Source organism: Panthera leo, chromosome D4 (genome assembly GCF_018350215.1).
Source record: "Panthera leo isolate Ple1 chromosome D4, P.leo_Ple1_pat1.1, whole genome shotgun sequence".
Lineage (NCBI taxonomy): Eukaryota > Metazoa > Chordata > Mammalia > Carnivora > Felidae > Panthera > Panthera leo.
In genome coordinates this window covers 28,078,985-28,103,966 of record NC_056691.1, presented here as the reverse complement: position 1 = coordinate 28,103,966, position 24,982 = coordinate 28,078,985, and the positions used below count along the sequence as shown (strand labels likewise).

Below are 24,982 nucleotides of genomic sequence, written 5' to 3'. Positions count from 1 at the left end.
GAGTTGAAACCTGAAAGAGATGAGAGGGCAAGCCATTTGGATACCTGAAGAAAGTCCTGTGAAGAGGAGCAAGTGCAAAGGCCCTGAGGCAGCAGCATGGCTATCATGTTTAAAGAACTTCAAAGAAGCTCATATGGCTCATGCGGTGCAGGGGGGTCAAAAGGAAGAGATGGAGCAAGAGACGGGTGTCAGGGAGGCAATGCGAGGGGCTGAGATTTAAGGGAACCCCCAACATAAGGACTTCTAAATTGATGGGGGGTCTGAACAGAAAAGGGACATGTTCTGATTTATATTTGAATAGAGTCACACAAGCTGCTGCCTGAGAAACAGACTGGACACGTGAGGGTAGAAGCAAGGAGATCAGTTAGGAGACCAGAACAAATAGCACATGATCATGGCCAAGGGTTCACAGCTTCACGGGGGATCAGCAGCCAATTCCAACAGAGAAAGAAAGGAGAGCAAATCACACCTGCCAGAGGGGGCTGGGAAAGAGGAGGCTGTCTGGGCCTCCAGTTTAATATCGAAAGATGAGAAGGAGTTAGTGTCCCAGAATCCTCCTGCCACTAATGTCATCTGCTACTATGTGCCTGGGTGCCTGCCACGAGGCATTAAAAGTCTCTTACTCTGGGGGCGCTTGGGTGGCTCAGTTGGTTAAGTGTCCGACTTCAGCTCAGGTCATGATCTGGTCGTTCCCAAGTTCAAGACTTCATCAAGTTCTGTACTGACAGTTCAGAGCCTCAAGCCTGTTTCATATTCTGTGTCTCCCTCTCCTCTGCCCCTCCTCTGCTCATGTTCTGTCTGTCTCTCTCTCTCAAAAATAATAAAATAAACACTAAAATAGTCTCTTACTCTGAAAGAAGGAGCACATCATGTTACCTTATAGCAGGGGTGTGTGTGCACAGGCACCACATGCAGGGGAAGGAGGGGGTGGAAACGCATGAGATTCCAGAGGGAAAAAAGAGCATGTGCCAATTCGATGAGGTGGGAGAGAGTGAGGGGATTCCCACGACCTGCATAGAGCCCTGTTCTGCCAGGTCCAGCTGAGGGGGGACACGGGTGAAGGGTGAGGCTGGGCAGTGGAGGTCGGAGTTCACTGGCTCTTTCCAGAACCATAGATGTGGTGATCCAGACCCAGATCTGAGGATGAGCTGGTCCTGGGGTAAGCACAGAGGTCCTTAACCAGACAGAGGCCAGAGAACACAGTGCTAGGAGACCAAGAGGAAACCAGGATGTGGTCCCCAGGAGGATGCAGGGGAGGAGAGGCAAGCAGAGCTTCCCCTTCCCCGGACTGGGCAACGTGCCACATGCTGACGCCCCCTGCAAAGGTCAGATACTGACAGAGACGGGCACAGCCAGAGGGAGAGGACGAACGCGGGGGCCGGGACCCTGTGATGGTGGTGCCCCCCAGAAGGAGTCTTAGGGGGCGCTCCGGGACAAGCGAGGCTAGAGCCGGGGAGGTGGGCCTGAGCCCAGGAGCAGCTGCAGGCCTGGGTGGTGAGAATGGGGGAGGCCACTGAGATGGATGCGTGGCTGGAAGAGGCGAGCAGAGGCAGGAAACGCTGCTGGTGCGAAGACAGGCAGGGACACGGTTGCCCCAAAAGTCAGGGCAGGGTTATGCTGTGAGGAGGGTGATGCAGCGACTGAGACAGGTCCCGGGGTGGTGACCTTAAGGTTCTATTTCTTGACCTGAGTGCTTATAAAGGTGCTGATCTTATAATAATAACAATTCAGTAAGTTTTACTTTTGTTCATGTGCTTTGAAAAAAAAAAAAAAAAAAAAAAAAAAAAAAAAAAAAATCTGTGTTATATCTTACAATAAAAAAGTTTTGAAGGAGAGAGAGACCAGGAGGTGACTGGGGACTGGACCTAGAGGCTGGAGTCCGGCAGGGACTGCGTGGGGGGGGGGGGCAGAGCCCCGGAAAAAGAGGTAAGGCGACCAGTAGGGGGCGCTGCAGGGTCGAGAGCTGAGGTTAAGGACCAGAACTCTGGGGCTCAGGCAGCGGGGACAGAAGCAGAGGAAAGCCCCCCCACCTTCCCGCACTGTTTTCTGCCAATAAGGAGGCGGCTGCTCCCCAGCCCTGACTACTCAATGCTTGAAATGAGGCCCAGAAGAATGTGAAAGATCTCAGTAGTTTTAAAATACAGATTGCAGATCGAAATGATAACATTTTGCATGTTTTGTGCTCAACAAAATATATTCCTGAAATTAATTTCTTCCGTTGCTTTTCTTTTTTGGATATGGCTTCTGGCACATTAAGGGCGGCACGACTACGCGTGTTAGGGCTCTGCTAGAGATGTCGTCAGCAGGGAGCACGGTGTCTCCATGATGATCCCCTCTCCTGCTGGACACCTAAGACAACTGGGAGAGGGAGACCCTCAGTCTCTACTGCACGGCCTGGGAGGCAGGGCGCAATCTGGCCCTGTGCATCCCGGCCCGCCATGCTGTACTACAGCCCACCGTCCTTCAGGCTCCTGTAAGGCCTTGTGGCTTCTCACAGGGTGCTCCCTACACTCTCCCTGAGGAGCACTCCTGACCCGTGGAAACTCCCTCAGGGCCCTGGTGTGTAACCCTCTGGAGACCCCATTAACTGTACATTTACTGCTGTGGCTTGTGGGTCTGTCTGACTCTCTGTCAGGAGACTGGAAGTTTTCTGAGGGAGGAGAAATCACCTGCTTGTGCCCCACTGTGTTCCTGGGTCCTAGCAGTGCTTGGTGCACAGTACATGCCTAGTATTTGGGGAATGAAGAAAGGAGTAAGGTGTGTGAGTGGACTCCCGGGTAGCAGGGAAGCCCAGTGGTGAGCAGAGAATGAGTGGGGAGATACACTTGAGGGCTCACTGGAGGGGAGGCCACTCGCGGGAGGCAAGGAAATAGCTGCTGTGGGCAAGGGCTCACAGAGGTCATGGGGCAGCACTGGGGACCCAGCAGAGGCCTAGGGCTGCACATGTTAGCGTCCCCAACCTGTGAGATGTGGCAGAATCAGCAGCTGGTATCTTCAGAGCTATCCCTGACAGTTTGTTTTTTATGAGGCAACATTTGTGACAACAAACAAACAAACAAACAAACTTCTCCTCATAAAAATGCACATAAATACTCTATTGTGGAGTAACTGAACTGAATGCCAAGACATGGCTGGGCAGGGTTTGATAATGGCACACGAGGCCTAGAAGCCCACACATGGCCACGCAGGGTTTTGTGATGGGCAAGGAGGTACCCTGAGAAAGGGACAATCCCATCTAGAGCACTGGCCTTCACTGGGCCTGCAGAAAAGCCCAGCACAGGGCTTGACACTACAGAGAATGGGCCCACTACTTGTGGGGACAGAATGACATCAAAGGATCATCAGTACAGTCAGGGAGGCAATGTCTCCGACCAGAGGTCAGTAATTTTCTATAAGGGGCCAGAGAATAGATAACTTCGGGCTCTGTAGGCCATAGGGTCTTTGTCGTAACTGCTCAACTGTGCCCTTATAACATGAAAGTGGCCATGAATATGTAAATAATAAGCCTGGGTGGGTCTCAATAAAGTTTGATTTATAGAAACAGCTGGTGGGCTGTAAACTATGAGCATGGCTGGGTCCCAGTAAAACTTTATTTACAGAAACCAGGCAGCGGGCTGGATTTGGCCTGCGGCCTGTAGTTTGCCAACCCCTACATGACTCTCCAAGAAATGAGGTCTTGATTTTCCCAAAGTTGGCTGCCATATTTTAAAATCCCAATGGATTTCCTCAGATGCACACTTTACATCAGCAAAGCATTAGTGAGGTTTAGCAGACTCAACCTACCATCAGGCCAGAAACAAGTCAAATGATAAAATTTCACTGTAGCAGTAAAATGACCATCTTATCGCATCAGTCCATGTATTTTCCCTCTTTGGTATTTCATGAACTGTAAATCAAAGGGCTCCTCCTGGAGGGTGGTGCCAGGCACGGAATGAGGGGTGGGGAGGCGCCGGGAACAAAATAAGAAAGGCAGACTTTTTAAACAAGAGAGAACAGCTCTTGTAAGCAGTTCCCCACCCTGAGGCCTGAGACTCCTTCCTCCTTCCTCCCCCAAAGCCCAGGGCACCTCCAGAGCCGTTGTAGGGGAGGGGGAGCATTTAGAAAAGGAAAACACACATATCTAACAAAACACCCTAAGGCGCTGCTGTGTAGCACGGGAAACAGCAGGCATTCCTGGCAGTGCGGGCCCCAGAGCACCAAGGGCCCTGGCACCAATGAGCATAACCAGCTATCACCCTGGCTCTGTGTGGACAACTGTCTACGGAACGGCACTGCAGGAGCAAAGCTTAAGAGCAGCTTGTCTGCTTGAGATGCAGTTGCCAAGCAATACCTTTCCCCGATGCCCTTGAGGCCCGAAACGTTCTCTACGGCTTTCCGTGGCTTTCTCCTGCCAGAAAGTGACTCACCGAGGTCAGCGCCTCCACGTTGGCGCCCGCCAGACAGAGGTAGCGGACCACGTCCAGGATCCCGTTGTTGGCTGCAAGGTGCAGAGGCGTTCGTCCATACTGGAAGACACAAAAAAAAAAAAGCCCAAAGAGAGTCCTTCTCACAATGGCTTCTGAGGATGGCACTGACGGGAGTCTATCCCATGGGCCGGTACTGTGTGCGGGATCTGGGATCCCCCAGAAGAAATAGGACGTGTGGACTCCCTTCTCCAGAAACCCTCCCTCTCCTGGGGGGAGGCAAGCCAAGAGGAATGTGTTGAAGTATTTTCCAGTTAAAAGAGTCACTTTGAAAGAAAACTGCAAAGGATGAAAGAGTAGGAGGCTTATCATAAGATAACTAAATCAAGTCTCCTCCTGTGCTGGTAGAAAGGAGGCATGAGTCAGGGTTCTTATTAAGGGGCCCAAGGTTCCAGAAAGATCTGCACCACAGTTCAAATTAGACACTGCAAGGGACAAAGGGATGGAACGATAGCCAGTGAAGTCGATCTAATGAGGTGACATTGCAAAGCCATGCCCACCATGCTCTCCACTGTTTATGTCTGTGGTTCCCAAACTGTGTGCCAAGGCACCTCAGGGCGCTGCAGTGAATCCATGGGGTACTGAGGAATATTTTACATTGTTGATGGAACCAGCAGGTTCAGACATAAAGTGAACTACTCGCTCCAGGCAGCTTAGGGTCTCAGCATTAGATCACACTGCCTTCCTTTCAATGCCATCGTATCTGCACAGCGGGGGGTTGGTGGTTACTGTGACAAGAAACAAGTACCCTGAGAACACGGGTGTGGAATAGGAAGTAATGCAGTGTCCAGCCTGGCTGGGTTCAAGGTCTGAGGAGCTGTGAGGTGCCCAATCAGCACACACATCCCATCAGCATGCAAGTGTGGTTATGAAGAATGAAATGAAAATATTCATTTTCTTTCCATTTGTGGGCATCGTTTTTTCCCCAACAGCTACTGAGTTGTTAGGACATAAATTCTTACTAGGTTGTTCGGACTGAACTGCTTAATAAACAGAACTGTTAGGTATTTCTTCTGCCCTGGGGGAACCACAAAAAAAAGTATCCTTGGTGGATACTGGAAGCAGAGGAAGTTCAGGTATCTGTCTTATGCTGTTTATTTGCAAATGTAAGTTTTTGTTATGAAGTGAACACATGCTGACAGAGAAAGTGCAAAGGACGTGGCAGGACACATAGGATCCGTGGTGGAGAAGAGAGGCGCTCCTTTCCTTCTATCCCCTTCCCCAGGCTCCCCTCCTCAGAGCACTTCCAGCTCGATCCTTTGGTGCCCGGCCTTCCAAGCTTTTAGCTATGAATCCACAAAAGGAAAGAAAAAATGTGAAAAGCCAAGACATATTCCACTTTCTAGCCTGCCACTTGCTATGTTCCCCTAGTAATACATGGCACACACCTTGCGGGGCCGGTGACTATCTCTAATTTGTACTTTCGGCTACCTGAGTAACACTTGGCATGTGGATGTGCCACAATTCACTCAGCCAGCCCACTGAAGATGGACACTTACGGTGGTTCCATTCCTGCCCCTTACAAACAATGCTGCAATGTGCGCACCGGCCTGTGTTAGTTTACTATCATCTAGAGTGATCTAGGGAGCAGAGATCAAATACCCTAGAGATACAGTGAGAAGGAAAAGAAGTTGTGAAGATGTAGCAAGGTGTTTGGATTTCTGTGTAAGGAAGAGGAGCCTGGCAATGGGAGGTATCGTTCATGGAAGGGAAAAAGGACAACAAAGAAAAAGGACTAGGAAGTTTACATGTTGAAGGCCCCGACTTCTGGCAGAACCAAATCCAAACTCCCGAGCCTTACGGTCAAGGTCTTGCACCTTCTGGACCCAATGTCCCCTTCCACCTGCATTTTCTCTCTCTGCCCCATTGCCAGCCTCCCTAAATGCCTACACTCCACGTCAGCTACAGGTGCAGCCAGACAGCCCCCAAACATACACAAACACTTCCCCTGGTCTGAAACACACTTTCCTCTCTCCTTCATCCAAAAGCTCTCTCTGTTTCTTTCATGTGCAGATGTCCGCATCTCCATAGCACCTGGTGCCTCTTTCACAGCAGTGACTGCAACATGAGCCCGGCTACACCAAAAAACACCTGGGGGCACGAACCATTCACTATGCTATCCACAAGCCCCTCATCCTGCTCTGGCACAGTACTGTCAGAGAAAGGCACTAACACACACTTACTGGGCACGGAATTGTCACGCATACGCCTGGATATGTACATGTGTGTGTGTGTGTCCGTGTACATGTCCACATGTGCGCGTGTGTGTGTATGTGTGCCCATTTGTAGATGTGAGTCTGTGCGTGTCTATGTGCATGTCCGTGTGCCTGTGTGCACGTACACGCATCTGTGTGTTTGCATGTGTGCGCATCTGTTTATGTGCGTGTGTCTGTGTATCTTTGTGGGTGCACGTGTCTGTGTGCTGGTCTGTGTGCATGCATGCACGGGTGTCTGTGTGTGCATCTCTGTGTGTGTGCCTGTGTGTGCACGGGTGCGTGCATGAGTACAACATGCTTTCTGTCTTCGCTGGGAAGAGGAAGGAAAAAACGAAGATGTCACCAACCCACTGAAGAAGGTGTGAGGCCCACGGAGTGACGGTGTGCCGAGTCCCTGAACACTGATGGCGGCCTGGGGACCTCGTCTCTGGCTCCACGTGGAGCTGCCAGTCAGCTCGCTGCTGCACCAAGAGGGTCCCAAGTAACTGTCTACACGAGGCTGCTGATTCTAGGAGGGTGACACTGTGGAGCTCCAGCTGAGCTCAACTCAGTGACAAAATCACCTACAGAATGCCCTCTTTGTGCTGCTGTGTGGCCCAATATGGTAAAAGCAAGTGTGTGTGGGTATGTATGAACTACCATCTGCAGCCTCAACAACGTAGAGGCCTTCCCATTAAATAAGTCAATTGTTTTTAAACATGAAAGTCTAGGGTTATCTTGCTGGGTATTTTAAAAAGCAGACTTAGCAAGTGCATGGCTTGCACTTAGGCGCGGGGTGAACACCCATTCCTTTCTTTCACTTAGTGCCCAGTACCATGAGTCACCCGCTCTGCTCCCCCACCTTCCCAGGAGACAGTTCATCCCAGATTCTGTGCACACAGTAGGCCAGCTGTGTGGACTATGGCCAAGTCCAAAGGTATTCAAGTAAGTACCATGATGTTCCCTGAAGCCATTTTTTATTCGTTTAAAGACTCCTAGAAGGAAAGCCAAGATCTTGATGCTGCTTAATATTACATTTGGCTTTCCCCTTAAGCCACTTTACCCAACAGACTTGGCAGGATTAGAATGGGATAAACAAAGAAAGCAACCAGCACAGCAGCTAATGCCTAAGACCTATGATCCTGTGTTTTCAAATTTCCAGAATGTGAAGACTGCTGATTTCAAGATTCATGAGAATTAATCACATAATAGGCAAGAGGAATAATTTTTTGTAGACGTGTAATTTTCCAGCTATTTTAGCTGTTAATTCTCTTACCTCAAACAAATCATGAGAAAATTCTGCTGGCATCGTGTCTGCCATTTATAAACAAACACTTCCCACAATCAAAATTTTAATTCAACTTGGACTTTGTCTTCAACACAATCGTGAAAGAGTAGTGCTTGCCTTTTGTACAATTACATGCCTTAAACCACATGAATATACAACTGTTCTGTCCTATTTGGTAATGAAAGTCTCTATAGTATTCAGGGAAAAGGAAAGGTGTTAGCTAACTTCTAGAAGTCAACATATGGGGTTTTTTCATTTCATCGTGTGACTATTTTCATTTCTTTAGTATTCACCAAATAGTAGCATTCCCTTGGTCTTACTAAATTTATTTAACACAAAAAAGGTGTTCTGAATGTTTGACCATAAAAACTCTCAAGGGAGAAAGCCAAGAAGAGAAATCTGGTCCTAGGAATCTCAATGAGGTGTTTTCCTGGAGATTTAGTACTGCAAAAAGATGTTCTAATTTGACTGATGTTCTGGGATTCTTCTACAAGAGGTCACACACAGACACAGACACACACACACACACACACACACACACACACACACACTCCCCCTTTCTCTCTCTCCCTCTCTTGATGTTCATCAGTAACAACCTGGCTAGGTAGGAAGTACTTAATAATGTAATGATTTTCTGTTATTTCACGAAGTTACTCAAAAGTCCAATGTAAAGTATGATTTAATGTAGACAGCTCTACAAGCCAGAACAGAACAGGTCCCTATGAGTAACACTGGCTTTGAACAATGAAGAGACGCGAAGAGAAACTTGGAGAAAACCCAGAAGCAGGTGGAGGGACACGCCCTGCTGGCCCCCGAAGGGATCCCCTCCAGGGTTACCTTGTTGGAGATATCCAAATTGCAGCTGGCTTCACAGAGGGCCACCACAATGGGCACGTTGCCATCTTTGCAGGCCACGTGGAGGGGGGTGTTGCCGTGCCTATCTTGGAAATCAACAGAACACCCCTGGCTGATGAGAGCCTGGATGACCTCCATCTGGCACCGTCTCACAGCAAGATGAAGAGCGATGTGTCCGTCCTGTAACAAACACCAGGGGCCGTGAGCACTTTCCCTTATGCACGTGGGCCTGGCCACCTGCCTTTCCAGCCACCACTGGGCCAAGTTTACTTGGCCAATGGCATTGTTACTGCAGATCCCGAAGAAGGATTACAACACATTCTTTACTCCTGGCGAGTGGGGGAGAGGTTTTGTGTGCCCCACTCTGAACAACCACAGACTAAGCTAACCATCAGCCTGACTAATTCGGGCGTGGCCCTAACAGTCAGACAGAAAGACCCAACACTTCTTGTCTCTAAATGTATAGAACTTACGTAATTGTTGGCTCTCCAATGGCCTGTTTTATCAAGCGCTTAAAAACCCCTTTTATTTTTTTAAAATCCTGTTTGAGAGAAAGAGGGACAGAGAGAGCATGAGCAGGGGAGAGGCAGAGAGAGAATGAGAGAGAAAATCTTCAGCAAGCTCCACACCCAGGGTGGAGCCCGACACGGGGCTCAATCTCAGGACCATGAGATCATGACCTGAGCCAAAATCAAGAGTCAGATGCTTAACCAACTGAAACACCGAGGTGCCTTGAAAACCACTTTTAAAAACATTTGCTCAGCAGTCTTCACTTACTTCCTAAGCAGAAAGCCTTATCATTTGGGGCGCCTGGGGGCTCAGTCAGTTAAGTGTCTCTTGATTTTGGCGTAGGGTCATTACCTCAGAGTCATGAGATCAAGCCCCAAGTCAGGCTCCACGCTGAGTATGGAGCCTGCTTAAGATTCTCCCTCTCCTTCTACCCCTCCCCACTGCTGGCAATTGCTCTCTCTCTCTCAAAAAAAAAAAAAAAAAAAAAAAAAGCCTGTTTTCTCTTACCCAGGGAGAAACTGAGAAAGCCATGGGAAGTGATGTGCTCAAGGGCTGTCATACATATCAGAGGCAAATAAAACATGCTGAATCGATGCATCCCACAAAAGACCAGCCTGGGAATTCCCTCCACTTGTTACGGAACCCCTGGCGAATAGACAGGTTGAGTTTCGTGAGCTGCGTAGAGAGTTTGGGGACATGTCTGTAACTTATCTGTTCTAAGGGTTCTCTACCTCAGTATACTAACTGACATCTGGGGCCTGTGCTGGGAGTTGTAAGATGTGTAACAAAAGCACACGGATCTTCGTCCACTAGATGCCAGTAGTAACCCTCACTCCTGGCTGTGACAACCAAAACCAGGCTCCAGCCACCACCAAATGCCCCCCTGGGGCAAGCTTGTTCCCAACTGAGAACCACTTCTCTGCACCAAGAAAACACTCCACAAATGGCAGTTCCTAACTTACCTACAATATCCCAAATTTGACGATACGAAGAACACCACAGCCTCATTTAAGTACAAGCTCACAAACAAAAACAGTTTATGCTGAATTTGCTTAATTAATAAAGGAGCACCTGGTCTAGAGTTGCAATTATCAGCCAACTAAGAGTGGTTTTTATCTTTTTACGAAACAGCGGGCGATAAAAGTAAATAAACCATCTATTTCTCTGTTTTGCTACAAAGTAATAGAGAGTTGCCAATTTTGGTCCTAACTGAAGATTGTCTTAGGCCCAGTGATCATTCCTATACCTGCTTCAAAGCTAAAAAGGCAGAACATAAAATAGACAGCTGAGCCATCTGACCATAAAGTGTTAACATGCCACAAATGAATATTAATTGTCAAACAGAATCTCATATTAATAGATTAATAATTAATTATCAAACAGAGAAGAGAAAGGACCATTGTAATTTGCTACATTCCAGTTTGTTATTGTAGGTAATTAATGGAGGAGTCTTGTGGTCCCATCAGCCCGCCGGATCACCTGCCAGTGCGTGTGATACATCTACCCACAAACCACCTTGTCGGAGGCATTGAGGTCGGCTCCGTGTTCAGACAGACACTCCACGATGTCGTGATAGCCCCTGGCAGAGGCCGTCAGGAGGGGCGTCTCTCCTTCTCGATTCTTAATGTTCACATTGCAGCCGGCTTCACAAAGGGCTTTGGCCACAGAATAATAGCCGTGCCAGGCAGCACAGTGCAAGGGGGTTTCTTCTTCCTGGCCAAAGAGACACACAGGTAAAGGAGGAGAACACAAGAGAACACCGTACAGACGCAGTGAGTTCCAGCCAACATCGGCAGCCGAGTCAAGGCAGTAGAGAAAAAAGAGCTCGTGGCAAAAAAAAAAAAAAAAAAAAAAAAAAGAGCAAAATCTGAAATAATGGACGCAGGTCTGATGTCTCTCCTTCACTAATTTTCTTTCCTCAACACTTGGGTGTTGGATAAATTCAGTTTTCCCTGCAGTTTACTAACAACTGACTTTTAGGAGCCTCCTGGAACCACTGGTTCAGCTCTTCTACACAGGAGAACCCCGGGGTGGATGGATTTATAACATCTTTCTTGTCAAAGTGCCTTCGTTCAGTTCATCTGAGACTCCTCACAGGAGGAGAGCACTTATCTGAGCGGGAATTCTTGTAACAAGCTTAACACCTCAGGATTTCTGTCATGTGTATAAAACAGAGATCACTCACATAATTTGTTATTGCTCTGGCAAAGACGTGCTGAGATAATTGTGCTTTAACAAGTCAGGGTGATGGCTGGCCATGAGATCTATAGGATTGTAAGGCCTGTATATTCACAACGAACATCATTAGACACAGGTGTCTGTCTACGAGAGGTTAGTACAGTGAAGTGTTTACAGGATGACTCTGGAACCAGACTGTTTGGGTTTGAGCCCCAGCTCCACCATTTACAGGCTGTGTGAGCTTCGGTATGTTACTGAACCTCTCTCTGCCTGGATGTTCTCTTCTGTAAAAGAAGGAGTGAAAATAATAGCAACTCACTCACAGGGTTGTCCAGAAGAGTGAATGAATGAATGAATGAATGAATGAATGTTAGTGCTCCTGTTTGAGTCCCTGCCCTCAGAAATCTAAGCAGAAAACCTACCTTGGATAAAACCCCAAAGGACCCGACCATATCAAACGGCTACGGGTACAGCCACCCAGCAGGCGAAAGGAAGTAAGGCCGGCTACCGTGACCCACCTTGTCCTGGAAATTGGGGTTAGAGCCAAAGTTGCACAGTAACTGAACCACATCGGCATGGCCATAGCGAGCTGCCACATGAAGGGCTGTCTCTCCAGACTGTAAAAGAAACAGCCAAATTCAGAGCACTCTCCGGGAGCAGACTCTAGAAACTAAATGCACAGGACTGGAGGCCCACTCCCATGCATGCCTGGCTCCAGTCCTCCCCTGAAGGGGCCCCCACCACCCTCAGGCCACATGCCCCTTTGGTCCTGGGGTGGAGGGTCCACCACACAGCTAGTGTGAAACCCACATGTGTAGCCCCTCCTGCTTGTCATAAAACCTCCTACGTGAGAATGTTTTCCTTCTCTGTCATGGCGGTTCTCAATCTTCTTTATGTACGGATGCTTGTAGCCATGTGATTTTCTTTTTAAAACACAAAACTCCTGTTTTAACACAGTTTTATTTATGAGCAAGTTTCTGATTTCATTGTCTACATTGAGAATGTTATTTCTTACATTCTCAGAGATTAAAAAAAAAACATCACTATTAGCCCACAGTGGCATTCTCCGAATTTGCAATAGGTGCAATTTCCCTACGATTTCCTTATGATATTTTACTTATACCTGTCCAAAAACTGTGACTATAAACTGATTGATACAAAACAAGATGCTTGCTGCTACCTGACCGAAAACTGCCATCATACGTGTGTGCGTGTGTGTGTGTCTTTGACGTGAATATCATCCCTTACAGAGCAGTGCACAGTCCATACAACTGTATATGGCAGCTCCGATTAAACATGAAAGGTCAGTCTACAAGCACTAGGAGCAGACAGGAGTTGCACAGTAGAACGCATAATGAATGAGGAGGTAAGAATCCTTGGTACATGTTCGAGCCCTGCCAATGAACTCACAGGGTTCTTGTGTGAACTGAATGAAACACAGACACATGAAAATAAGGTAACTTGCTAAATCAACAGCTTTTGTTATAATACCTTTGCTCCCCAAAGCCTTATTTTATATGCATTGTCTCATGAATTCTTCTAGTGCCAGGGACTGTAAGATCAGCACTGGCAGCTACTTCAGAGGGGAGGAGAAGGGTAAAGAGATGTACACATGGCAATTCGATACAAGGATCAGGACTCGGATCTGCTTCTGGTTGTCTTTCTAGTAGAACCTTGAGTGTCCAGGTTATGGGGCAGATAATTCACTGCTTGCATATTATGCCAACTAGCTGGCAGATGTCAGCTAAATGCAGGATTTTAATATTAGACTCAGCCAGTAGCAGAAAGACACTTCTGAACTTCCCTGCAGGAAGATTTTGATCACGAACCCTTTTGCTTTGGATCCAGATGCAGGTGGCATGTCCACACTCAAACGTCGCCTCAGATTACTTCCCACTATCCCTAAGAAGAGAAGGAGCCTTACCTTGTCTTTAATATCCAAAGGGCATTTGTTCTCATTGAGAAATTTCAGGGTGTCCACGTGGCCATGCCGAGAGGCCCAGTAGATGGCATTGGATCCCCCCTGCATAAAAACCAATGTGGAGTCACATTTCCAGATCCAAATGCACACGTCCCTCAGACTCACTCCATTTCCCTTCCTGTGTGACGGCAAACTTCAAAGGAGCAACTTCCAAGAGGAACGAACTCTCATTTTATTCTTTAGTATTGATAAAAAGACCAAGGTGATGTAAGATGTTAACATTCTGGGAAGTGGGGCAAAGGGGCTCCAGGAGCCCTCTGTCCTATCTTTGCACCTTTCTTTGGTAAATCTAGAATTACTTCAAAATCATGTTTTTGTTTTCTTAAAACCTTCATTTCAATCTCCGGTTCAAATTTCCTCCGTAGTCAGGATTGGCTCTAGTCCGTGCACAGTTCTGTAAAATCTATGGCCACTGATGGCAGATGCATTGTAATGACTATTAACTGTTGACCAATTGTGTCTATTCTCCCCCCAGCGTGACCCTGCACCTCAACGCACATGGACCATCCTGACTTTGTTGCCCTAATACACATGCAGGCAAATACATCTCTGATGAGATTAATCAGACGATGAAAATTTTCCTGGATGTGACATCTCATAACACTGTTGAGTACATGTGATGAGTAAGGAATAGATCTGGGGTAGCGCGCAAGGAAAGGCTGATGCTGAGCAACCGAGCCAAGAGAAAGGGACGTATTTGCCTTTTTGTTTGTAACACGGGTCAGACTGGACCAGGCTATGGGACAGGTCATCTTCCTTTGTAGGAGACTGAGAAATGAAGTAAGGGGCACATGTGGTTTTCCTCTGTTAACTCTGTGATAGGAAGACATTTGGAAATACTTAGGAGGTAATTCAGTGGCAATAAAACAGAATTATGACCTTGTCCTGGACATCAATTCTTGAGCCTCTTTTAATGAGCAACTGTAGTATTTGAATATTCCCACAGCCAGCAGCAATCAGTAATGGAGGTGTCCCGTGCTGGAAGAGACAAGAAAAACATTTTTTGAGGTTTGGTAGGCAAGGAAAAGCAACTGTCACCGTTGTCCAACACCACACAGCTTCTTAGGTCTCAATAGACGCACAACCACTGCTGTGTAACAGGAATGGGGATAGCCGGGGGAACACCCAGCCTTCCTCTGCTGGATTCACACTCAAAGGTGACAGTTTCATGTCCAGGATGAGCACATTCACAGGGTCGTGGGGAAAGGCTTTGCGTGGAGAAAGGCCCTCGGTGCATTCGACCTCATTTCTAACTCAATTCACTCTCTACACAGAAGTGATTTCTCCACAGTATGGAGTTTGTAACAGCAAGGGGGGGATGGAGAAGCAGAAGGGATCTTTTTCACCGTGAACTTGGAGGTGTACAGTCACAGTGACCACCCCCCACCCCCCACCCACTACCCCTGGCAGAACAGTAGCAGACCTTGTTGGGTTGGTTAACGTCATAGTTGGACAATGAGCCCAGGAGGTGCTGTAGGCCTGGGACGTTGTCATCATTGATGGCGTGGATGATGGCTTTCATCACAAAGGAGTCTTCCTCATCCTTGAGAGGGACAGTGAAGAGGGAAAAAGAGTTAGCTTGCTGGCCACGATCCTCTTATCAACATAAGAGAAATCAATGCTCATTTGTCAAGAGAAGCATCTAGAGGAAAGTAGGCCACTTAATCTACAAATCCACACAGTCATGAAAGGAACCAGGAGGTTACTTTTTGCTCCTTCCATGTAGGAAACTAACGCCACCTTCTTTTACCTGTGCCTTAACGTCACTTGCATTATAACCCAGATGGCAAACACCTTTCAAGATTCAGATTTAGAACAACTGATAACAAGTTATCTTCTGTGTTTATCTTGGACACCTTTCAAAATATATAGTCCCAGAAACCACTGTAGAAAATATCAGGCATAACTCAGAGTCTAAAAACCATAGAACCAAAGAAATGATACCTCTGAATTTTACAGTCTTAATTTGTAATTTGTCCAATTATAGAATTGTTATTTTTTGATCACTGGAATTTCTTCCTCCTCTAAGTATAGAATAACATGGCAAAATTCTCTGAAAGCTAGTCACTATATATACATATATGTATATTTTAAAGATCCTAAAGGAGGAGTAATGTAAAAATAAAGGCCAGAAAAAGGAAAACAGATGCATTGCTAATTACAAAGAGAAAATAGAGAATGTCAAACTAGTTAAATCCTTGCCAATTTGTCAAAGTTTTCTTATAGTAAGATATTTACCAAATATGGTACATTAAAACTAAAGAATAAGCTAGAAAAATCCCAAACAATATCTCTGGACTCACAGAGGTATGGCTCCTAATATTTTCAAATCTGGAAAAGCGTTATCACAGAGGCTGAGTCTCTGCTTGTGGGGTGGAATGGAGAAAGCATTTCTCTGATTTCTGCTTTCTCTTCTCTATGGGTCTGAATCCAAACCTCATGAGGGTTTTAATAATATTTGGACAGACTCCATGTTAAGAATGTCATAGGTTTTGCTTTTCCATTACAATTCCAATCGATGACTAAGGGACATTTGCATGAAAGGGACAGTCAAGAGAAACGAGGTGAATGGGGGGCGGGGATAAGCAGATGGTCCTGACAGGTCCTCATGATCAGTAGGACATCAGAATGATGAGGGAACATGAGTTCCAGGAGGGGTCATCCCACCTAGAACCCCCACGCACCCTGGGGCCCTCTCCCTCCCTAAACTTCACACTGTGACACATATATTTTCCTCTAAGTGCTTATTCAAGATGATTTTAATTTATAACATTTAATTGTTCTCATCTTCCTTAGGTTAACAGATTTTGTCTTGTCCCTGGTTCCACTGTTACCCTCAAACAATTCCCGAACCTAGACTTTCTTTTCCATGTCCTCCTTCTCCAACCTTGCTTCTTTCCCATTCCTGTTTTCTCCTTAACATTTCTCCTTTGACTCTACAAGGCTACACCTGGAGGCTCAGTGAAGCAACTAGCTTCGGGGCGGGGATAGAGCTCATGTCTGCTGATGTGTGATCCTGCCCATGGAGTCCCTGGAATCATTCATGAAACACTGACTATGCAGTCACGGGAGCAGGTTGGTTCCCACAGAACCAACCTTTCTCCCTTCTCTGACATCCCCTTTACCACCAGGGCTCCCAAAGCCCTGTTGTCTGACTGTCAGGGGACAGTCTTATTGAATTCGGATGTGTCCAGTCATATCTGAAGAGTTAATCTGTGATTAGGTTTCAGTGTTCATTACGGGAAAAAGTATGGAATTGTTCTCAAGGGTTTTAGGCACTCAATACAATGTCAACAGAGCAAGTAGGTTTAGCCTTCTGGTCTACCACAAACTCCCCCCAGCAAGCTCCACAGTATTTGCCTTGATTTTGGGGTGTGTGTGTTGGTAGGAGGAGTATTTGCCTCTTTTATGGTATTATGACCAAGTATTTTCCAAGGTCAGTGGCAATAGAGGACTCTCATTTCTTCATGAAAATTAGAATAAACTCTTTCCTCTTCTGCTGGCCAGTCACTCTCTCACCAAACTGTGAGTGTGGGAAGAGTGGGGCAGGCCATGGTAGTGTCAGAGGTAGTGGGTGGGACTGGGCATGGTGCCAATCCAAACAAAGAGAAAAAAGAACGAAAGAACCAATACGGTACATCAAATCAGCCACCTAACTCCCTACCTTGAGCAGAGGAAGAACAGGCCTGACACTTCCGTGACTTTAGGTTTTCTGGGTTGTTGAACAAATCAAACAACCTAAACATTGGAAATACACAATTGTAAGAAAGAACTTCAGCAAGGCAAACAGGTGTGCTTACCAGAGTATCGTCGCTTCTGGCAACACTCATGTTACTCCTGGACAAGAACGACCTGGATAATCTTTGGCACAGTGATATCAAGCGAACGGATTGCTTTAAAAAAAAAAAAAAAAAAAAAAAAAGGCAGGGAGAGAGGAAGAGGGAGAGTTTATGTAAGGATATTCAAATTAGTACAAATGACAAAGTCTTTGAGATAGCGTTCACTGCTGACAGCATGCTCTTTAGGGGTGGGAGACCTTCCAAGCAGGTTGGATCATATACGCCTAAAGAAATTTCTAAAGGTCTTACAAATTAAGGCAACAGGATAGAGATTCTCCTTCTGCATTTCATTATTAACTACACAACTGTATACTCTATACCCCTTCTCTCTTAATATTTTCTTCTCTACTTTTTGAGGAATGGAATCTTACCCTAACAAAACCCCTTGCACATCCCCACTCAAGGGTCCTGTCCTGTGTCCTTGTGCCCAGGCAAGCTGGTATTAATAGTAATGTGACTATCAAAACTCATACAGTTGTTAGAAACAAACAGATGGGGAACTCCTTAGCCTATAGGACAAACACCCCTGCATTTACTCTCAAAGGCAAGAACAACAATAGGTAAAAGAATGTGTGTGTTGGGGGTGGGGGGTGGGGTGAGTGTGGGTATGTGAAAAAGAGAAAAAAAGAGAGACACTTATGGTGTTCTCTCTACATTTTAAGCCTAGTCTAAGGGCTTCTTTCAGACTAAGTGTTAAGTCTTAAGTAACCCTAGTGCTGTGGTCCTCCTCATCCCTGTCATGGCACCCTAAACTTGACGGGTGTGAAAATGAGGTACATTTCTGGCCCAGTGCTCAGAGACATGGCAGGTATCTGCTTCCTCCGGGCTTCACATGATCCTGGGCATAAGAAGACATCCTGTCACCTTCTCAACCTTGAATTTCTATTTGTTCAAGGTTGACTGGAATGCCCTTTAGAGCCATGCCCCGTACAGCCCCTGCAGAAGCCATTCACACTGAAAAAGAACACGAGACCACAGTACAAATGCTCATGGCCCCACCCCAACCCCCATCCCAACCATTCATAGACCAAGGCTGGTTTCAGAGAACCATTTAGACAAGTTCTACTATAAATGCACTCCCATGCTGCTTACCACAAAGAACAGAGTTATTCAAAATGTGGTTTGTTGAACTTAGGAAAAGATTACACTATAATTTTGTTGCACTGATTTAAAAATTTGCCTTGGGAATGGTCTTGATTTAAAACAAATGCAAAATTACATGCAAAAATAAGACTTAAAGAGGACTGAATACTATTTTTGCTTATCTTTTGAAAATAGTGTTTAATGGTGCAGAAGACTATAGAGTCAATTGAAAAAAACAAAAAGGATGCACTTTTGAAGGTCAATGTCAGAAGAGATGAGCCTGGCCACAGGGAATGCCACGGAGAAAATAAATTAGTTATCCCTCCCTATCAAACAATCTTACTTTCCACTTTTTCCGGGCTGCGAACTTCTTGAACTTCTCCATGTTGACTGCCGACGCCTTTCTACTAAGTGCTTGTTGGGTATCTTTAGGCTAAAATCAAAGTCCAAGAAAGCAAATTTAGAACACTCCAAGATGGAAATGGGTTACATGACAACTTTTGGAAACCTGTAGTTAGTTAGGATGCTTACACACTCACCTTAGTAAAATAACAGAACAAGTTGGGATAACTTGCAAAAGCTAGGAACCTAGTCTCCGGAGGGCAACTCTTAGGGCTAAGGGTTTGATAAAATCCACAAAGACTGGGTCTTGGGAAAAGCTGAAGAGTTGGGCTCAGAACAGGCTAAATTTCAACTTTCTGGACTGAGAGTTTGGGAATGGCAAGATTCGTGGTGAGGTTATGTTATAAGGCATTTGAACTTAATATATCATCAAGTAATAATTTAGAGCTGGTAGGGAACTCAGAGGTTAGCAAATCTGGCCTGGCTGATAGCATTAGGATCCGTTGTACCGCATCTTTTTTGGGAGGCCATTAGTTCTACTGATGAGAGGAGACACCATTGCCTCCTCAGGGAACCCACGCAACTGCTAGGAGCTCATGCAGCAAAGCTCTCTGGATGCCCCAACCCTACTTCTGCAATGCAAGTTGCTGCACCATAATCCCCTCACCGGTTCCATGACTTTATTCTGTAATTGCCACATTCCCTCACCGTTGGTCCTTTCTGTTCTAGCCGGAGCACTTCAGTTCTTTAACCCAAATGGCAATGGGTGTTGCAGGTAATGTAAAGGTATACGTTGTGCCAGGGGGTGGCTGCTGGCCCTGGCCCAAAGGCAGCTGTGCAGGGTTTGGGTGGCCTTATGGAATGAGGGCTCAGTACTGGTAGACATTCAGATTTTTCAACAGACGTTGGAAATCCAGATTTGATACGGTATTTAAATGTTGGCAATTAATTCCAAAAAATTAAAATATTCTCTGGGCCAACATCCCACAGGTGAAACCAAACATGGCTGTTGAGTAGACCTGACCCATTTACAACTGACCTTCAACTCCCCGTTTACAATCCTGCATTGTGATAGCTTATTCTCCTCCATCTCCGTGATCATTAGGACACTCTCATCTGTGCACCATCTTAAAATAGGGCACCAATGTCAAAACCAATACTTCAGATGTGACCTGTGGTGAGACCCCCACAGTAACTAGGCCTAAGGCAAATGCATTCTGGGATGTCCTATAATACCAAACCAATCACAATATGCAACTTACCTTGATCCAGGGATGCTGCAAACTATCTTGAATTGTCATTCGCTTCCTTTGTAGGGGGAAGGGGAAAGAAAAAAAATGCTGTGACCATAGAAGCAAACACTGAGGTTGTTTCCATGCCAGTTGGGCCTACCAAGCAGATGCTCTGGAAAATGCAGTTCAGGGCCTGCTTCGTGGAAGAAAGCTGGAAAGAAGTCAGTCTTTCTGTGACTATCTTACTGTGTCTGCAGGGACTGACTGAGCAGGTGCAAAGGCCCCGCCTGCATTTTCTGAAGCGTTCCACATGGCATGCTTTCCTTTGCCACGCGGAACCCACCAGGCTCTCATAAACGTGGTCCGCATGCACAATACAAGCGCTGGCCCTGGTCCTGCTGAAGCCACGGCCAAGTACCCCTCAGGAATAATGGACACTCACTTTGGATCCTTGACGAGGAGTCTTCTTATGAAATCTTTGGCTAGGGCACTGGTATTACTGAAGTATTCTTCCTCAAATTCGTAGTTGACGGCAGATACATTTGCTAGCGTTTCTTGCTTAGTGTCTCCAAGAAATGGGGAGGCCCCACTGAGGCTGTTAATAAAGTGGGGTGCAGAACATGAATGATTACCTCTTGGGATATCATGTCATTCCTAGCATATCTAATAAGGGGAGTGAGGAATAATATGATAATCTGTCCTTGCGCAGTCACTTCAGAATCCGATTACGTTTTACAGGGCATTTAGTTGTCACGCACAACAGCTTCAGCTTAATGCATAGGATGCATTTAAAAAGTTAATCTGGAATAGCATCTTTTAGTTAAAAAAAAAATAAAAAAGCTTCCGACTTTGGCTCAGGTCATGATCTCACAGTTTGTGGGTTCGAGCCCCGCACCGGGCTCTGTGCTGACAGCTCAGAGCCTGAAGCCTGCTTCAGATTCTGTGTATCCCTCTCTCTCTGCCCTCCTCTACTTATGTTCTGTCTCTCTGTCTCTCAAAAATGAATAAGTGTTAAAAAAAAATTTAAAAAAACACCGCTTTCCTATTTTCTCAGCAGTGATGGACAGCCACGCTTCCTTCAGTGATTAGGCTGTAGTTTCTGATGACTCATTGCGAATTAGGAGAAAATGTTTAATTAGTATAAACTACACGTGTTCTGGGGGTGTGAAATGAATATGTTTACATAAAAAGCATGCATAAACTGAAGAGATCAACATGACATATAGATGGTTAATAAGACATATGGTCTCAAAGAAAGAGGAAAAGAATACAAGGCGTGGATTTTGGTACTTACAGAATATAGGTTATCACCCCAATACTCCTAGACACAAAACGAAAACAGAAACAAATGTCAGAAGAATAGTACACTAAAGCGGAAAGATGAAAGCATCAAGGACATGCTCCTTACCACATATCTGCCTCAAGACCAAGAGGTTCATAGTTGACTATCTCAGGAGCTAAGAGGAAATAAACGCATGTTTAGTTTTCAGAGAAAGTGAATCAACAGATTCTATTTTCACATATAAACCAGAAATATGTACCAGGGAAATAAATGATGTTACAGCAGGGGAGTTTCTGCCAGTATAATTCATATTATTGATGAGAAATAAATGAGCACAGGAGTAAAAAAAAACTTACCAACAAACTCTGGTGTCCCAAATATGTTTTTGAATTCATTTCCAAAATCAATTTTATGGGCCAACCCAAAGTCAATGATCTTGATCCGAGGTTTAGGGACATTTCTATCCAAAAGCATTATGTTTTCAGGCTTCAAAAAAAGAGAGAGAGAGAGAGACAGAAATAGTACACTAGTGTTCAAAACAGCCTATTCACAAAACCAAAAGGTGGAAACACCCCAATGTCCATCAACTCATCAAACATGCTACAACATGGATAAACCTTGGAAACATTATGCTAAGTGAAACAAGTCAGAGAAAAAGGACACATATTGTATGATTCCACTTATCAGAAGTATCTAGAATAGGCAAATTCAGAGACACAGAAAGCCGAAGGGTGGTTGCCAGCAGCTGTGAGAGGAGGGATGGGGAGCTCAGGATTAACGGATACAGGGTTTCAGTTTGGGAAGATCCACTAGTTCCAGAGATGGACGGGGGTGCTGGTTTGCACCACAGTGTGAATATACTTAATGCCACTGAACTGTACACTTAGAAATGGTTAAATAGGTAATTTTCATGCTATGTTTATTTCACCACAGTAAAAACAAAGAGCTATGATATATTATGCTGAAGACAAAGCGGTAGAATTGTCCCCTGCCCCCCACCCCACCCCGGAAAAACCACCAAAACCTACAGGTAACAGGGTAGTTGTAAGAGAACACCAGGAAAAATAAATGTTGTGGTTTAGGTTCTCCCAGGAGCAGACTTGTTGACAGAGATTCGGGTGCAAGTGGCTTATGTAGGAGCAGGCTCCAGGGAATACTTGGGAGAGGATGGGGAGGCAGGAAACAGAAGGAAGGAAACCCACACAAGGTGTCTTGTCCAGGTGAAGGTGACTGGAGTACAATCCCTTTGGGGAACTTAAGGAGGAGCAGCACTGAGTTTTCCAGCTGGAGCATGAGGGAGCCGGGGTATTTATCCACCGACTCCCCGTCCTCCATTGCTAACAGCGGCCTCTGTGGGGCTTTACTCTGGCATTTCCAGCTCCCAGGGCCAGAAACCAGACATCAGGCAGGGAGCCACAGGGGTGTCCAGCAGCGGTATTCAGGGCGTGCGTTAGCGAGTGTTGGGGGGATCTGGATGGGGTGTTGACAGCATTGCTACAAGAAACATGGAGGAAGTCCTCCCTCCTCTGAAGCCTTGTCCTAGCTCCAACGATCTGAATCATTCACTTGTCAGTCGACCGCATGCTTCTTTGTGACTACCTTCTCAATGCCTCAGATTGTACCTCAATTCTTCCGTTGTCACTGTATGTTGCTCCTGTGCATGCCTTTCCTTCCTAGAGACACCATAGCTTTTCTGACAGTTAGAACTAGGACATGCCTTTATATCCCCCACAGTGCTGTGCCTCCAGACAGGCAAAGACCCCAATTAGCCAATCTCCGCGGCTGTCTTGATTGATGGCCGGTGACAAAATCAGGCCTTTGCATCAAGAGGGAGAGGAGAGATCAAGACATCTTCCACCTTACGTGCCCTGCAGCCACAGGGGATGCAAACTGGACAGCCAGTGGCCACTCTAAGCTGAAAACATTGCATAACCAATAGCAGCTTAGAGATCTGGCTGGTAAACCCCTTTGATTCTTCCCCAGGGATTCTTGAATGTAATCATTCGTCCTAAGCCTCTATCCCACAAAAGGTTAGGAATCCTTGAGTATATGAGGTATATACCTTCACTATATACCTGGTAATTTATCTTCATAATTCCATCTGTTAAGCTCATACAGGATAGGGGCACCTGGGTGGCTCAGTTACACATCTGAATCTTGATTTCGGCTCAGGTCATGATCTCATGGTTCATGGGTTCAAGCCCTACACCGGGCTCCACGTTGATAGTATGGAGCCTGCTTAGGATTCTCTCTCTACCTCTCTCTCTGCCCCTCCCTCCCTTTCTCTCTCTCTCAAAACAAATAAATAAACCTAAAAAAAAAAAAAAAAAAAAACCCATACAGGATTAAAAAAATGTATCTCTTTCAGATGCTTCAATTTTTCATAGCCAACCACCAATGCTGGGATTTGCATAACCTTCTCTCCGGCTTACACTCAGCAACGTACCTTAAGATCAAAATGGGCAATCTGAAGGGAGTGTAGGTAGTAAACACCATTAAGAATTTGTTTCAGAAACTCAGTTGCTTCCTCTTCAGTCAAAGATTCTTTTTCAGCCAAGAAGTCGAACAGCTCCCCACCTGCCACTCTGAAAACCAGGAAGCAGAGGTTACTGAGGATGCTTGTTTCATACAGATTTGTTCTCTTGTAGACTATTGGTGTGCTCAAATTTCAGGCAAAAGAATGGCCCAAGGACAAGCCGAAACTGCCAAGCAAGGAATTAGAATTCATGCTTCTCACCACTGGGCTGACAATTCTGCCCATTTGTACTTGAAAGCACCTGGATACCATTCTCCTGATGTGCTATGTTCACACATGAAGGCAGGGAGCAGAGACGTGATGGGGGGGGGGGGGGGGAATGTATATTTAAAACATCTTCGTTACACATACTTACAGGTGAAGTCTTAATTCACTGATTTAAAAAAAAACAAATTATAAGCCAACTTTGGGCAGCATTTATAGAATAGATCTTCCTAGCACAATCAGAAAGTACCTGGAAAGTTCATAATCCGTATGCTAATCAATTGTTTTAAACCCCAAATCACAATATACGGCCTACAAGGATTTTTTGTTGTTGTTTTATATCCATTTATATATAAATACTTACATATTTATTAAAAAATCACATTTCATAATGAATTTAACAAATACCTTCACTAATAAGAATACATGTACACTGGGGCACCTGGGCTTCAGTTAGGCGTCCGACTTCGGCTCAGGTCATGATCTCACTGTCCATGAGTTCGAGCCCCACGATGGGCTCTGTGCTGACAGCTTAGAGCCTGGAGCCTGCTTCGGATTCTATGTCTCGCCCTCTCTCTGCCCCTCCCCCATTCTCTGCCCCTCCCCCACTCGCACTCTCTCTGTCTCTCAAAATGAATAAATGTTAAAAAAAAAAAATAGGGGCGCCTGGGTGGCTCAGTTGGTTAAGCGACTTCGTCTCAGGTCATGATCTCGCGGTTCGTGGGTTCGAGCCCCGCGTCGGGCTCTGTGCTGACAGCTCGGAGCCTGGAACCTGCTTCAGATTCTGTGTCTCCCTCTCTCTCTGCCCCTCCCCCACTTGCATTCTGTCTCTCTCTGTCTCAAAAATAAATAAACATTAAAAAAAAAATTAAAAGAAAAAAAGAATACATGTACACAAAATTGAAATGCATGAGGTTGTTTGGGGATTTATCAATCAGTCTCCCTGGCCAGACCGTAAATCTCTAAAGGACAGAGGTCAGCCCCCGGCCATCCA

At 45.9% G+C, this 24,982-nt stretch overlaps 1 protein-coding gene across 6 annotated transcripts in view; it reads right to left on the bottom strand.

The window, feature by feature from the left end:
- DAPK1 (death associated protein kinase 1) overlaps positions 1-24,982 on the bottom strand; it is a 188,752-nt gene that overhangs the window by 36,755 nt on the left and 127,015 nt on the right. For 5 of the 6 annotated variants that reach the window (XM_042912400.1, XM_042912399.1, XM_042912397.1 and 2 more), the window contains exons 4-18: positions 23,695-23,833; positions 21,605-21,734; positions 21,375-21,423; positions 21,261-21,287; positions 20,409-20,561; positions 19,997-20,042; positions 18,736-18,825; positions 17,271-17,363; positions 14,894-15,013; positions 14,350-14,448; positions 13,414-13,512; positions 12,008-12,106; positions 10,827-11,024; positions 8,784-8,981; positions 4,407-4,505 (exon numbers count right to left, since the gene is read on the bottom strand). In XM_042912400.1, the coding sequence (XP_042768334.1) occupies positions 4,407-4,505; positions 8,784-8,981; positions 10,827-11,024; positions 12,008-12,106; positions 13,414-13,512; positions 14,350-14,448; positions 14,894-15,013; positions 17,271-17,363; positions 18,736-18,825; positions 19,997-20,042; positions 20,409-20,561; positions 21,261-21,287; positions 21,375-21,423; positions 21,605-21,734; positions 23,695-23,833 (1,639 nt within the window). Of the gene's footprint in view, positions 1-4,406; positions 4,506-5,542; positions 5,750-8,783; positions 8,982-10,826; positions 11,025-12,007; positions 12,107-13,413; positions 13,513-14,349; positions 14,449-14,893; positions 15,014-17,270; positions 17,364-18,735; positions 18,826-19,996; positions 20,043-20,408; positions 20,562-21,260; positions 21,288-21,374; positions 21,424-21,604; positions 21,735-23,694; positions 23,834-24,982 lie in introns of those variants that run through there. The other variant, XM_042912401.1, reaches the window with a different exon arrangement.